Source organism: Oryza brachyantha, chromosome 8, assembly GCF_000231095.2.
Source record: "Oryza brachyantha chromosome 8, ObraRS2, whole genome shotgun sequence".
NCBI classification, from domain to species: Eukaryota; Viridiplantae; Streptophyta; class Magnoliopsida; order Poales; family Poaceae; genus Oryza; species Oryza brachyantha.
This window is the reverse complement of record NC_023170.2, coordinates 15,171,166-15,187,211: the sequence shown is the minus strand read 5'-3', so window position 1 is coordinate 15,187,211 and position 16,046 is coordinate 15,171,166. Positions and strand designations below refer to the sequence as shown.

General features: G+C 44.8%; 3 protein-coding genes across 4 annotated transcripts; 1 reads left to right on the top strand and 2 right to left on the bottom strand.

Moving 5' to 3' along the window:
- Nucleotides 1-2,646: 2,646 nt before the first annotated feature.
- Nucleotides 2,647-3,741, bottom strand: LOC121055163 (fasciclin-like arabinogalactan protein 1). Its single transcript, XM_040526933.1, has one exon. The coding sequence runs from the start codon at nucleotides 3,723-3,725 to the stop codon at nucleotides 2,868-2,870; it is 858 nt and encodes a 285-aa protein (XP_040382867.1). The 5' UTR covers nucleotides 3,726-3,741; the 3' UTR covers nucleotides 2,647-2,867.
- A 3,900-nt stretch (nucleotides 3,742-7,641) lies between these two features.
- On the bottom strand, nucleotides 7,642-8,262 carry LOC107304745 (skin secretory protein xP2-like). The gene has a single exon (XM_015840163.2). The coding sequence runs from the start codon at nucleotides 8,260-8,262 to the stop codon at nucleotides 7,642-7,644; it is 621 nt and encodes a 206-aa protein (XP_015695649.2).
- A 1,735-nt stretch (nucleotides 8,263-9,997) lies between these two features.
- On the top strand, nucleotides 9,998-13,942 carry LOC102719697 (translation initiation factor IF-2-like). 2 transcript variants are annotated; one of them, XR_001550912.2, is made up of 2 exons: nucleotides 9,998-12,108; nucleotides 13,593-13,942. XR_001550912.2 is itself a non-coding variant. In XM_006659462.3 (1 exon), exon 1 carries the CDS (start codon nucleotides 10,157-10,159, stop codon nucleotides 11,957-11,959), a length of 1,803 nt encoding a protein of 600 aa, XP_006659525.1. In that variant the 5' UTR covers nucleotides 9,998-10,156; the 3' UTR covers nucleotides 11,960-12,535. The 2 variants fall into 2 exon arrangements, 1 of the variants encoding a protein (XP_006659525.1); XM_006659462.3 differs by lacking the exon at nucleotides 13,593-13,942 and having other exon boundaries at nucleotides 9,998-12,535.
- Nucleotides 13,943-16,046: the final 2,104 nt, after the last annotated feature.

Here is a 16,046-nt window from a genome sequence, read left to right as displayed (position 1 = left end):
AAAAATGGCGGCATCACGCTCGCGGCCGCGCTTGCCGAGCGCTCCGCCAAGCGTCGATGCTATTCTTGGCGTCTCTGCTTCTCACGCGGAGGGTTTTCAAAACTGTTTTACGAAGCCCCGCCCCCGCAGCTCGGTGAAAATTGGCAATCATCGTGTAGAGACCGCATAAATTTAAATTTAAAAAATTAAATCGTGCTGCTGTGGTTTGATAAGCAAAACCACACGATATATTGCAATATTCTTAGCGGTAATTACAATATCTTTTTTAATTATCACATGCTGGCACGATATTGTTAATGTTAATCACGATTTGAGTGTTAAAACCACCTCGATATGTCACGATATATCATCACACTTTTTTTTTTTGAATTTTTACCAATTTTTTTTAAAGTTTCGAAATCTCGCAAACCTTTTCAAAACATAATGGAACGGCGGCTCGACTGATTATTCCAATATTCGTGACTGTTTTCATGGGTTTACCCAACACTGACCGTCAGTATTGTTTGCTTGCTACTTACATGTAGTTGGTGTTTGGATGAGGCAAAACTTTTTTAGCCTCATGTCATATCGGGTGTTTAAACAATTATTGTAAATATTAAACATAGACTATTAATAAAACTCATCATAATCTAGGGCTAATTCGTAAGACGAATCTATTGAGTCTAATTAATCCATAATTAGCATATGTGATGCTACAGTAAATATATACTAATTATGGATTAATTAGGCTTAAAAAATTTATCATACGAATTAGGTCTTAGTTCTATAATTAATCTACGTTTAATATTTATAATAAGTATCAAACATGTGTCACCTAAACACCGCCATAGCATGTGACTTTGGTGGTACTGGTGCGACCGTACGAGGGGGTACGTACCGTATCGTAACGCGAGCCGCGAACCAGCGAGGTGGTGGCAGCCGCGCGCGGGGGCCATGGCAGCGAGCGGCAGCACGTACCAGGCGGTTCGACCGACGTGTGCGCGCTGGTGGATTTTTTCTCGTGGGTCGCGGACGGTACGGGCCCAGGAAACGAGCAGCGCAGCGCGTCCAGGCCGCTCCGCTCGGTCGCGTCGTCGCATGCACGGCTGCAGAAAGTCAGAAACGCAAAGTGATGCGTATCTATCATCACCGATGTCCGCGGGCGAAGTCGCAGGGGAAAGAGATCACAAAGGGGTTGCGTTTGAGAGCACGTATAATAGTGGCTGTAAACTAACCATAAATATATTTTAAAGAGACGGGAGCAAAGAAATAAAAGAAACATGCTATTAATTTGTAGTGAGTTGTAGCACAAACTTCAAGATACAACGTTTGTATAACACGTGAGACCATGTATTAATATTTTATAGATAATATTATATAAATTGGCTATTAAATTGATTATATATAAATTGAAGCTAACAGTTAGCCGTATTACTCAACTTGCTCTAAATATGGGGTAAGAGGAGGAGGCCAGCCCGTCACGACTCGCGACACAGGACCAATCCTCTCTCTTTCGCCTCCGGTGATCCTGCCATTCCGTGCATAGCTGGGTTAAACTGCACGCGAGTTGACGAGCATCAAAGTTATGCAGGCCTTGAATCTCACCTTTTCGTTTCTATTATATTTGTAAGTTAAAATTTAAGTTATCAGCCTTAAGTCTATTTTCTAGTTTTTGTTTTATTACTAAGAATACATATATAAAAGTTTTTTTCTATATTATCTTTTATTTATAAATATGCAGTGAATTCTCTTAGTGAAACTACACTTTGGAGAAGCATTATGAACTAAAATTTGTAGTATCTCGCTTATGCCTATAGACCAAAATTATTTTTATGATTTTTCATCGTATTTTATCTTTTAATTTTTTACCTTGAATCTTTAAAAATATGTATATATATATTTTATTTATAAATTATTTTACGTTTGTAATTAGCAGTAAATAATAGTAGACCTTTTTCCCTTTTCTTTTTTCTTTTTTGCCAGGATGATCGAAGACAGATCATCCTGATTTCATTAATATCGGTAATTTACAGAGCTTTTCACCTTTTCTGAAATACCATTCGCCCCTCCTCGAGTTAAGCTTATCATCCTCGTTTTTCGCACGCACGTTTCCTAAACTGCTAAACCGTATATTTTTTCTAAATTTTTTATAAAAAAATTGTTTTAAAAATCATATTAATTTACTTTATATTTTTAACAATTAATAATTAATTAATCATATATTAATTTATAACAATTAATAATTAATTAATCATATATTAATTTAGTACTACGTTTTCCATGTCAAGAAACGCAGCCTCAGTGGTCTCAAGAACTCGAGGCCGAGGATGCAGCGATGGGGCTTTACACCCACCGACAACACAAACAGTAAGTAGCACTGGGTACGTTACTAGAGCGGCAAGTGCCTTTTAGTAAATTCGATTTATTACTAAATCACGCGGCACACGCGGCCCCAGTCAGCTGCCTGCATCAGGCTCAGCTCAACGAACCCATTTCAATAAATTGCGGACAAAATTAGGTGAGCACCAACACAGAATTCACCTCCTATACTGCACACGGTCAATTTTCTGATTCGTGTGTATAACAAGCAATTCCCAAATTAGTAATAGCTGCCAAAATGTAAATGTACATTTGGGATTTGAGAGTTTCGCAAATTCTGATCGAAAATGTTTGAATATACCATGCCACATCAATATTTGATTTTTTTTGTTCATGCTAACAACATCAACGGAGTAAGAAAGAACACAGGAAAAAAAAAACGAATTTATGCAGCTTCGATCCAAGAAAACACAAGTCTCAGCCCTCACGCCACTAGCACACGCTCTGGCACCGCCCACCGACACACCGCCGCCGCTCTCCTGCAGATCCGCCTCGAAACGGGAGCGCCGCTAAGCCAAGGCGGCGGCCACGGCCACGGCCACCGGTAGGGCGGCGAGCCACCGCAGGCATGGGGCGCCGGCCGCGGCATTCTTCTTGGAGTTCTTCTGGTCCGCTGGCGGAGCGTCGTCGCCGGCCGGCGCGGGCGCGTCCGCCACGTGCCGGCGGGACGCCTTCTTGGACTTGGAGGCCTTGGGCGCGTCGGCGACCGGGGCGGGCGCCGGCGCTGGCGCCTCGACGGGCTCGAAGAGCTCCACCGGCTCGAGCACCGTGTCCAGGGCGTAGATGGCAATGGGGTCCTTGTCGTACACCGTGTCCTTGATCCGCGCGACCCCGTCGCTGGCGTCCGTCTTGATGGTGACCTTGTCGCCCTCGTTCTGCACCGTGAAGTTGAAGTTCTTGGCGGAGCCGTCGGTGGCGAGGGTGTTCATGACGCCGTTGTTGGACTTGAGGCTCCGCAGCGAGTAGTAGACGGGCACGGCGTGGAAGAGCAGCAGCGACGCCTTGCCGTCGGCGGTGAGGTTCTTGTACTTGGGCATGAACGACCTCATGGCGTCGTCGGTGGGGCAGAACGCCGTCACGCCGCCGTCCGCGGCCGACTGGAACGTGGCCAGCGCGTCCGGCGAGGCCGCGACCAGGGACGCGAACGCCTTGCAGCCGCCCTTCGCCATCGACGCCGTGATGTTCGGCGGGGCAGGCGGCGCTGCGGGCGCCTTCGCCGCCGCCTTCCCGTCGGCGGCGGAGGCGGCCAGGGGGAGGAGGACGAGCAGCGCCGCGGCGAGGCGCATTGACGGCATTGTGCCTAGCGTGTGGGAAGTGTCTGCGTGCGAGTGAGGGGAAGTGGGAGCAGTGTAGTAGTGATGAGTCATGAGTGTAAACAGAGTGGGAGGTGAGCTGGCTTTGTAATGGATTATGGAGTACCCATGGGGTTCAGCAGTAATATCATGAATTGCCCTTCTATTTTTTCTCTAGTCTAATCATATTCTGTCAGGTTAAATTTGTACCTAATCTTTTTGCTTCTATTTATAAACCAAAATTTAAATTTTTAGCTTTATATTTAAAGTTGATTTTGAGATTCGTCAAACTAGTTTGTTTTTTAAACCTTGATTTAGATAGTTAATAATATATACTATTTTTTATTTATAAATCGGGAAAAAACAAACAATGAGGACATTCCTTGCTTGCTCTTTTGTTTCTTTTTTTTAAAAAAAAACAGGTCTTCAGGTCCGTTTCTTTTTTTTTTCTCAAACAATTCGATTCGATGTCCTTTTCTGATATTGTAATTGGTCATGTTGGATTAATTGATGGTGTTTGGGAGCAATTTGTTTTGAAATAGAGGAGGTTGCCACACGAGTTCGAAATTTTTCATTTTTTCCCTGTATAGTATGCCATCCTGTAATTGCATATATTGGTTCTGAGAAAAGTTTACACACACACTCCTAACAGTTGACTTGGATGAATATTGGAGTAAAAACTATAAAGAAATAAAATTCAAAAAAAAATAAAGAATTAACCTTGTCCATAGCATATTTTAGAAAGCCATTTTTAGCGACAACTAGCTACCCTCCACTTATAAAAAACGGTCTGACAAGAAGCACCTGCAAGTGCCCACTTAAAATTACGCCCTACTTCCTCATGACGATTCTTAACTCGTTTAACTCCCGCCAATTAAACCCCCCAAAAGATTAGCACTAGCTTGCAAACGAGCAAGGCAAAGAATAATTCAATGGCCGACACCGGAATGCATGGATTATGGACGAAGAGCCGGAGGTCCCCATGAGAACGCAAACGCTCCGACGAGGAATCAAACCCAAAACTTTAAGTACTAACTAGACCTTTGTAATCCCTAGGTTACAGCCCGTTCGCCTTAGCACGGCAACTTGCCGGACGCAATGAATAACGTTTCTAATTATGCCACGGATCGCCAATGTTTGTACCTATTTGCCCTTATAATTGACGTGGGGACAGTGAGCAAAACACACACACTGCCGATAGTACATGTGGGCCACCGACATGTGTGCACGGCAATTGTACAATGCCTCGTCAGCTCCCTGCTGTTTTGTTTGTTAACTGCAGTTTTTTTTCTCTACCTTATGCAAGTAGATAACTCTACCTTTTTTTTATATTTATAAGTTAAAATTTAAATTTTAAAACCTATATTAGAGTTTTTTTATTATAATTTATTTTTCAGTCATTGCTGTTAGATGGATAAAAACTATGTAAAATTTTCATCCGCGAATTTAAACGCTTTGCTTATGTTTTTAAACAGCCAAAACAAGGGGGCTGAGAATTCGTGTAATGCAACGCTGTACAGTCTGCCAGCTTACACGGACGCCGTGCTAGCGCACAGCAGCCGTAACACAGCGCCGTTGCTGGCGAGTCGCGACCCGTTTACGCGACGAGAAGCCAAGGAAAATTTTATTCAGGACGGTGCCCGACGGCGACGGCGACTGGTGGCTGCCACCGACAGCGGATCGCGTCATCGCGTGTGCATCCGGCCGAGACGCCCGCGGGCCAGGAGACGATCGAATTTGGGCCGCTTGCGACAAACGCGTAGGTGCTCGCCATGCAAATGAAACGGCTCGGGTCTCGGACGTTCCATGGGACCATGGCCCGTGGTGCCTACCGAGCGACCGATGAAGCCTAGCAATTTAGCAAAATTTGTCGAACGTGCAGCAAGGAACATTGACCGCCATGCTGGATGCGCCTATGTGAGAAGAAGCTGTGGCTTGGAGCAAAATTGGAGCGGGAGTACTTATAAGGCCACCTCTAATAGGTATCTATGACATATACTATATAATTTTTTTTAATAGAAGATAGATAAAAGCTACTACCTCCATTTAACATTGTAAGTTTTTTTACCCTTGCCATAAATTTATTTATGGATGAATGTATATAATTTATATTTGTGTCTAGATTTATTAGGATCCATATGAATTTAGGCAATGGTAGAAAGACTTATATTGGGAAACGGAGAGAGTATCTCTTAATCAAGAGATAGTCTATTGTATATATTTTTAATGTGAAGTGAGAATAAATTGTAGGGTTATTTGTATTAAAAGCGTTCTAGACCATTAAAGAAATTGTATTTTAGAATACATAGAGATAGCTGTTGTTGGAGGTGGCATAATGGAGCCTTTTCTATCGGTTGATGAAAGACGAAAGAGTGCTAAGTTTTTAGAGAAAATTTACTCCATACCATTAAGTTTGCATCTATTCAATGATCTGCCATTGACTTTATCAAGTTCTAAGATATACCTTCGGTTAGTAGTTTTCCCTATAATATATCCTTGGAACCTTTGCATTTGTAATAAATATCCAAAATGCCGTTTAGACATACAAGATTAACTATTAATTTATCATGTTAGAAGATCGAGAAAATTATGCAATTTTTTTATCGTTATAGCATATAATGATTTGTTAGTATGCTAGGCAAAAATTTTCATAATTTTTTTGATCTTCTAACGTGATAAACTAATAGTCAATCTTGTATGTCTAAAGAACATTGGACATTTATTACAAATGCATAGGATCCAAGGGTATATTATAGAGAAAACTGCTAACCGAGGGTATATATTAGAACTTGACAAAGTCAATGGCAGATCATTGAATCGATACAAACTCAATGGTATGGAGTAGATTTTCTCAAATTTTTAATAAATACTCCCTCTGTTTCATAATGTAAGATGTTTGACTCTTTTAGTTGCAATATTTGACCATTTATCTTATTCAAAAAATTATGAAAATATCATTTATTTTGCTTGCAACTTACTTTATTATCAAAAGAACTTTAAACATGAATTGTCATTTTTATATTTGCACTAAATTTTTAAACAACACGAATAGTCAAACGTTACAACAAAAAAGTCAAACATTTTATGTTATAAAACGGAGGTAGTATTTAATGAAATTTTCTAGTACAATGTTAAAAATATATTATGGAATTATGAGATGATAAACTTTTTTTAAAAACATTATTTATTAGTTCAAAAAACCTAAGTACGGACAGACATGGGTCGACCTGCCGGTAATCGTGGTTAGCTCTAGTTAATCTAAATTAACATGTCGTAGAAAAAACAAATTAAACTAAAGACACACACATTCATAATTATTTTTTATTTATGTTATAATATGTAAAATTAGAATTTAAACTTACATATTTTTTGTAAGTGATATAACTCATACTAATTTATCTTATCAATTTATTTAATATTTTTATGATTATTTAGATGATATACAATGTGTAAATATTTATCTGCGTGTAAAAAACTGTGTCGTGTCCGAGAGAATATTAGTTGAGCGTGCAAAACATGTCGATTCTTTCCCCCCCTCTCTCTCCACACTGTTGAATGTTATCAAAATTTTATATTCTCGTGGACCCATCTTCTTGCCTACCTATACATTGTGATATTTTTTTTTAACAAATACCTAATTTTGCTACCTCTCACCTTATATTTTCTAGTTGGTGAAGATACATTGGAGATGCCCTACGCAGGTAAATCACTATACAGTGAATTTATATATCTGCAAAAGACGCCCAGACCCAGAGGAAACTGCGTATTAATTTCATCGACGTTAAAATTACACACGGCCAAACAATCAACAAAGAGTAAGGGACAGATTAACCATACGCACAACGTAAAACGGCCTAATTTGACTGAGGAGACATTAACAGCGGCCTAATTAATCGCCCAGCTCCTCAAGAATCACCGACCCCTGCAGCGTACAAATTACCACCAAACTCCTCTCTAATTAATATATAAACCATCGAAACACCAATGCCATCTAAAATGAGAGCACGGCGGCGGCGGCCACCACGGCTGCTGCGACGCCGGTGCTCATGCCCGCGCTGCCGCTCTGGTCAGCTGCGCCGGGGCCAGGCGATTCTGCTGGCGAGTCTGAAGCCGCTGTCTCCGGCGGGCTGTCAGCCGCAGGGCCGGACGCTTCTTCCGTGGACGGTGCCTCGCCGGCCGGCTGGCTCGTGTCTTCCTCCATGTCGCCGCTGTCCGGCGGTGAGGCCTCCTCCTCCGAAGGGGAGGAGGACGGGCTCGACGAAGAGTCCTTGGGGGCGCTGGCCGGCGCCTTGCCTGCCGCCCCGCTGGCGTGTGGCGACTCTGAGCCGGCGGGCGACTCGGTGGGCGTCTCCGACTTGGCGGAAGGGGCCTTGGCCGGGGTGGCCTTGGGCGTCGCCGCCGCGGACTTGGCGGTCGGCGACCCCGTGGGAGCCTTCTCGGACTTCTCGGGGGACGCGCTGGGAGCCTTCGACTGGGAGGCCGATGAACCAGAGGACGACGGGGAGGAGTTGGACGGCTTCGGCGAGGACGACGGGGCCTGTGACTCCGCGGAGAGCGCCACGACGGCGGACGCGGCAAGAAGGGCGGCGACGAGGGCGAGAGCGCGGGCCATGGTGCGTCGTCGTGCTTCGACCTCGTCCGGCTATGGCTTGGTTTCCGTGCAGAGGTGCCATGGCGCGGCGGAGATATATAGGTGGCCGGCGGCGAGACAAACACGGTGGAGACGGTGGCTATTCTGGGGCGCGCGCCTTGGCCGTTGCGTGGTGCATGGTGCCGCCGCAAGCGCGCCAAGCGGCCTCATGCCATTGCCGGCATTGAGCGTAGTGGCGGGTATTTTGGGTCGTTTGATTACCGCCGTTGGATCTGCAACCTGCGACGCTTTGTGTGGCTGGATGTGGATGTGTTTTTGGAATTGTTGAACTCACCTCTGTTCTTTGGTCATCGTCTGACATAGGACCAAGAATTTAAAAATTCGAGTTTATACCTACATGCTTGTCCATCTTCATTGTAGAAAAAAAATAATCCAATTTCTAGTTGGTAAAACGTCCATAAACTATTTACCTTCTCAGAAATTGGAGGACTCTTCTGAAAAGCAAGGAGGAGCCTATGCTGGATCAGGCAATTGAAAAACTTCAGGATAGCGTAGCGCAGCTAGCTCAAGCCAGAGGGAGAATTGGGATTGGATAAAACCAGTGGTTTCTCGTGTTTTTAGTTTCTAGATCAGTAGAGTTTGTCTGTTGGCTTGGGTTAGCTTTTGAAGAAGGAGGTTTGCTATCTTAGGTGTGTTGTGCCATGTTGGTTTTCTTTTTGTTTTTGGCCTGGATGGTTGGCCTTTCTGGTGCTGCAGTTTTTTTGTTCTCTAGAAAATTTGTAAGCTGGTAACCCTAGCCAAAACATTATTCTGCTTTCAGTAAAAGCAGGGCTTTCGAGCCTTTTGTCTAAAAAAAAAACTATTTACCAGAACTTGAAGTTACGAATATACTAAACTACGATATTATATTCGACTGAAAATCATGTCAAAATCTGGCAAATTTCTAACCTTATGATATGCATCGCGGCCTGTGCTCCGACCAACTCTGACGACCTTTTTATATATATGTACTTCAGTAACTATATAGCGGCGGGGAGAGCTGAATTTGAGTTGCTATGATGACACATTGTTTCAAAAATGAGCCCGTGAGATAACCTTAATAAGTCTGGTATATTTTCCCTCGGGACACTTAACGATAAATTCAGGCTTCCAGGCTCACATCGTCTCATAGTTTTACAACGGCTAATAAGCCAAAATTTAAATTTAAAACTTAATTTTGGACTTGATTTTGTTGTTTTTTATCGTATTTTTTTATAACCTTCGCTTTTAAGTCACTATGGACAATTGTATAAAAGTTTTACTTGTAAATTATTTTTTTTTTACAAAAACACATTTTCGTTGTTTCATCTGAAAATGAAAACGATGGTAGCCCATGCTTTTAGTAAGCATCCCCGCGGCACACTATATAGTTCTTGACTGTATCTTTTCCGCTTCAGAATTTGCTTCCACCAATTCCTTTAAACTTGGTACGAACAAAATTTCTCTTCAGAATCTTAGTTTGAAGACGGATGCTTTCCATATGTTCCGTCAGAAAAATTTTCAAAAGAAACAAAAACATTCCTGCTTCATGGAGTACCATTTTCTCTTTTTTTAAAAAACAAGAAGAAACAAAAATACCGCGGTAGACATTAGATGGGCCGACCCATTCAAATGAATCCGTTCTCAGATTTCGGCCACGGACCAGCCCAGCGAAGTCCTTATCCCACTGACATCGAGGTCCCACCACACAAACCCAGCAACCAGAGAGGTCCAGCGCGTACCGTGTCGCGGGGCCCACTTGCCTCCCCCAGAACCAAAATCACCTTCTCGGGCTCGAATTCGCAGCTTTGTCCGGCTCCCCGCCTCTAGCCCCGCCGCAAACCCTAGCCGGAAAACCCTAACCCTAGAGCGTCGCCGTCGCCGTCGCCGACGAGCCATGGAGCCGGACGGCGACGCGGCGTTCCACCGGAACGAGGCCATCTCCGCCGTCCAGGACGTGGACCAGTACTACGGCGACGACGACGACTTCGACGACCTCTACAACGACGTCAACGTCGGCGACGGGTTCCTCCACTCCTCCTCCTCCCAGCCGCCCCCATCCCAGCAACTCTCACCACCGCCGCCGCCTCAGCAGCAGCTGGAGTCTCAGCCCCAGCAGCTCCCTCCTCCTCCTCAGCAGCAGCAGCAGCCGCCGCCGGCCCAGTACTCCCTGCCCCCGCCACCTCCGGCCCCGCAGGCCCCGCCTCCGCAGCAGAAGGTACACATCCCTGGTGTGGCCGTCCCAGCTCCTAATCAGCCTCCGGCCCAGCCTAATCTCCCGCCTCCACCTCAGCCGCCGGCCGCCCCGGCGCCTCTGCCACCTCAGCACCACCAGATCCAGCAACGCGGCGACGGGTTCCACCGCCCGGGAGGCAATTATGGTGGTGGTGCAATCGTGGTCGGAAACGGCGGGCCTGCTGGTGGGAGTGATGGCCCTGGTGGCACGACGCTTTTCGTGGGGGAGCTCCACTGGTGGACGACCGATGCCGATCTTGAGGTGGAGCTCATCAAGTATGGGCCGGTGAAGGAAGTGAGGTTCTTCGATGAGAAGGCGAGCGGCAAGTCCAAGGGGTACTGCCAAGTTGACTTCTATGATCCTACTGCTGCCACTGCCTGCAAGGAGGCAATGAACGGCCACCCGTTTAATGGTCGTCCATGCGTTGTGGCATTCGCTTCACCGAATTCCGTCCGTCGCATGGGCGAGGCACAGGTTAAGAACCAGCAGTCCATGGCTGCACAGACATCATCTATGCAGCCTAAGGGTGGGAGAGGTGGTGGCGGTGGTGGAGCCCCCCAGGTTGGTGGTAATTATGGTGGTGGCCGTGGAGGTGGACCTGGTGGCGGTGCAGGTGGAGGTGGTGGAAATTGGGGGAGAGGTGGTGGAGGGATGGGGAACAGAGGCCCTGCTGGGAATATGAGGAATCGGATGGGAGGACCTGCAGGTGGCCGGGGGATCATGGGTAATGGTGGCATGGTTGCACCACCACCTCCAATGCTACCTCCAGGGGGAATGATGGGGCAGGGTTTTGATCCTACTGGTTATGGCGCAATGGGAAGGATGGGTGCTGGGTTCGGTGGGTTCCCTGGTGCACCAGGGGCAGGGCCGTTCCCTGGGTTGATGCAGCCATTCCCACCGGTGGTTGCACCACATGTTAATCCTGCTTTCTTTGGAAGGGGTGGGATGGGTGCTGGCGGAGTTGGTATGTGGCCTGACCCCAACATGGGTGGCTGGGGCGGGGAGGAACAATCAAGCTACGGGGATGATGCAGCTTCTGATCAGCAGTATGGGGAGGGTGGAAACCATGGTAAGGAGAGGGCTGATAGGCCACCTGATAGGGAGTGGTCTGGTGCATCAGAGAGGAGGCGAGAGAGGGAGAAGGATATACCCCCTGCTCAGGATTGGCCAGAGAGGAGGCACCGGGATGAACGGGACATGGGCCGAGACAGAGATCGTGATTATGACAGAGAGAGGGAGAGAGATCGTGATAGGGAGAGAGAAAGAGACCGGGACAGAGAGAGGGATAGAGAAAGGGAGAGGGATAGACACAGAGATGACAGGGACCGTTATGGTGATTATCACCAGCACAGGGAACGTCATTCAGAGCGTAATGAAGATTGGGACAGGGGGAGATCTTCTGGTGTGCGCAGCAGGTCAAGGGAGGTTGATCATTCCAAGCGTAGGCGGATGACACCTGAGTAGTGTGTCATAGAGGCAATTCCAATCCAGGCAGCGTCTTCTTTTTGCTTATGAGCATGGTTCGGTAACAACTACCAACTCTTTCCTGCTTGTAGCTGTGGTGGTTCTAACTGCTTGTGTCTCTGCCGATCTGTTATAGCATTATTTGAGATGTAAGTTGAAGCTTATTCTGATCCTTGCTTGTTTACAATTGTAACTCTTCATATTTAATTGTACTTGCTCTGTAGTATGCTGGCATTCTGTGGCATGTAACACATCTTTTTTGTATTGATTTAATCATGTAACATGTCCTGTAAACTACATTAGTTCTTTTTCCTCTGGTTTATTCTTTTTTGAGCTACATGCAGTACGGCATTGTTCAAGCCAAAAGCTGTATCATAGGACCATTGTTTATCACAATGGAATGTAACTTTGACTGTTGTAGCAATTAGGTCCCTTTGTAATCAGGTTCCCCCAGCCATTTTTTATGCATGAAAGGGGGGTTTGTAAAGGCTGTATACCAATTCTTTGTAACGGACAATGTTTGCCCTTTGTTAGTGGATGTAATGGATGCTATGAGAAACTAATGATTTCATTCAATTCCATGATGATGAAAACAATATTTGCGTGCTTTGCATTACGACATTCCGAATTTAATCTTGTGAGAACATATTTTCTTGCTAGTATACATATAAACACATAGAGAAATAGTTCAAGTACCTGTAAGAACACACACAAGCATTCTGAAGCATCATTCATATAAATAGGGTTATGGAAATATGTGACAATGACCTAATAACATAAAAGAATTTGACAACATAAAAGTTGTCTTATAGCAGTGAAGCCTAGTAATATAACATTTTCAGGAAGCTGATTTGGCTGCATAAAGTAAATACGTTTGGTGAACCTTCATCTTTATGCGCAATGAAAGTTTAAGACAACTTGCTATATTATACAACTTGGCACAACTCCATAATTTATTTCTGAAATCTAATTCTATTTCCTAAGCAAGTGCAACCACAACTATAAAGAAAGATTCCTCCACTCACAAATCTTGATTAATTGACTTAGCTTGTGCATAAGTAAATTGACAATTGTGAGAAGTGTTATATTTCTTATATTAATCCACCCTTGGAGAATGTCAGGTACACCCACAACTAAATTGGATAGATATTCTTTTCTCACTGCTCCTTACACAATTATTAATTGATTATGGTGATATACTTTAGCATTTACTTAATGAGTTTAAATCATATTTCTGATGTTTTTGTGCCTAGCATGTGTTATGAAATCTCATGCAATGTACCTTGCATGTATGAGGGATAGACACTCGTAAATTTTTTGGTTAGGATTTTGAAAAATCCTCGCGAAGGGAACAATACTGCCTTTTTTTTTGTTAACTAGTATTCTTTTGGTAGGTTTTGGAGGGTACTTAATAGAATCAGTTCTTTTGCATCATGAACTTTATACATTGTTGCATGTGATACAACATTATGCTTGCTGTCATAATTTTGACATGAAATGACCTTTATGCATGATGCTACATCAATACATCGCTACTACTTGTGTTTTAAGACAACCACTTCACTATTTACCAGTTAACGGATTGTATCCTTGCATCCTTTTTGAATTACCATTTATGCCTTTTTATTTGCAGCTCTATATGCTGTTGGAAACTTGGAAATCCGTTCTGCTACATGAACATCGTCTTCCCTGGATGGACAGTTGTCTCTTGATGTTTTTTGAAGTGTCTGAGAAAGCATATAAACATAAAGAATCTATAAATGTGTAATCTGCATTGCAGCTTAAGAGTTAGAAAGATTACTCTGAGATTGTACCGTTTGGTAGCAGGATGTTTCACCGCTTATTTGTGTTATAACTTTATAAACATGCATTGTTATCTCATTATGTTGGTGACCAAAATCATCTTGGTTTGTATTATGAGAATGCTTTGTTATCTCATTGGTGACCAAAATGATTTTAGCATTCCTGTGAATCAGCCTTCACCTTCAGCAAATCCAGGTTCATCCCCATTTCGTAGTTAATTTTGTTCATTTTTTATTTATTGTTTAGTAGCTTCCAGTGGAACTTAAGTTTGTGGAATAGTAGGGTATACCCTGCAACTCTTCTGTAACGATATGCCTTGCAATGGGGGATGCCAGTTTCCTCCTCAGAAACGTTAGCCCTTCGGCTGCAGCTCGTCAGAGTAGGCATCAACTCTGTTGATGAGGGTGCAACTGAAACTGTATTTTCTACCACCTTTGTGTGCATGTCCAGCATGACTCACACGACCTGTGTTTGTGCCACGGTCTACATCCAAAACAAATAACGTGAGGCTAAAATTTTTATTCTCCCTAGGACGTTGGCGTTCAAGTAGCGTGTATGTCAAAGTCAGGTGCGGATCCACAGAACTGAATACCATTTTTGTAAGACTAACGAAAATTTGGAGCTAGGCTTTTAGGGCTAAAATCCAAGCTACCCTATACCTGAATCCGCCACTGGACTTTTGGGGCCTGGAGGAGTTGCGGCACTCGACAACACGATGAACGGGGGTGTCGGGACCCTATAACTTTTTTTTTAAAGTATATGTCGTATCGAATGTTTGGACACTAATTAGAATTATTAAATATAAACTATTAATAAAACCCACCTCATACGCTAGAATATTTCGTGAGACGAATCTATTAAGCCTAATTAGTCCATGATTAGCGAATGTGATGCTACAGTAAATATTTGCTAATCGTGAATTAATTAGTCTTAAAATTTTCTCTAATGAAATACCCTTTATTTATACAATTAGTTTTGTTATCAGTCTATATTTAATTCTCATAATTAACATCTAAATATTCGATGTGACAAAGGATAAAAAAAAGTCCGAACTTGAGCGCTCGATTTGGGGTCATGCCGTTGGAGCTCGAGCTTTGGGGGGGCATAGGAGCTGGAGCTTTGGGGGCATAAAAATAAAATAAGTCCATTTGACATCCCTTAATTTTACACTGAGTTTGATTAGCATCCTCTAACTCAAATACCAGGAATCTTTATCCCTAATCTAGTCTAAACCGGACAAATATAGTCCCAAGGCAGGATGATGGTGTGGTTTAGCTGACGTGGCTGTTGACCCGGTCGTATGTTCTTGAGTCGTCGAGAAGAGTGGTGATAAGGCCCGGGACGGGATTCCCGCTCACGTCAGGCCCATGTGGCCGCGACCGTTTGGTGTGGCAGAGTCTCCCTTTTGAGCTCGAGCTCTCGCGCATGGCCACTGAGCCTTCCACTCGCTCCCGGCTGTCTACTTCTCCCTGTTCCGCCACATGCGCCGCGCCAGCGTCTGCTTCGACACCGTCACGTTGCTGGCTTGGAGGGGCGGCCAAGTCTGAGTCGTGGCGTGAAGAGTAGATCGGCTAGCTTGCACGTATGTGTATGTGCTCATGCAGCTGAGAGCTTGTATCGTTGAGAGAGAAAAGGTCAAGTTTGTTTGCTGCATGTACGTGTGATTAAGCGGTGTGTGGTGAATTAAAAGGTGTGGTCTGAATAGACAGTGCATTGGTTGCTGGTGTGCAGCACCACAAAATTTCTTGTGCGTGAGTCTTGTGTTCTTTGTATTTCCATGATTCCATCCACGAGAGAAGCTAGCAAGGAGCAAACTTGATTGCGTTCGTGTAAATACCAGTGAGTTTGTGAGAGAGGCTGATCATTTTCTTTGAATTCCAACAGAGCGCGACGTGCGGGAGAGACTCCCAGGGCTTCCGCGCCAGTGTGTAGCTCTGCAACGCGCTCATCAACTTCCTCGCGCGCTGCTGCAGCCTCCCCCAGGCGCAACAGTTGTTCGACGAAATGCCCAAGAGGAGCATCGTCTCGTGGACGGCGCTGATCGCTGGGCACGACATACATGGGCACAGCGACGCCGCCGTCAGCCTCTTCGAAGCGATGGTGTCGGAAGGCATCTGGCCCGACAACGTCGCCATGGTCGGCGTCGGCCTCCTGTCGGCGTGCAGCCACACGGGGGATGCACATCGAGGGCCGGAAATACTTCTCAGCGATGGAGAGCGCTTACCACATGCGGCTAACGTTGGAGCACTACACCTGCATGGTGGACCTCCTCGGACAGCTCGAC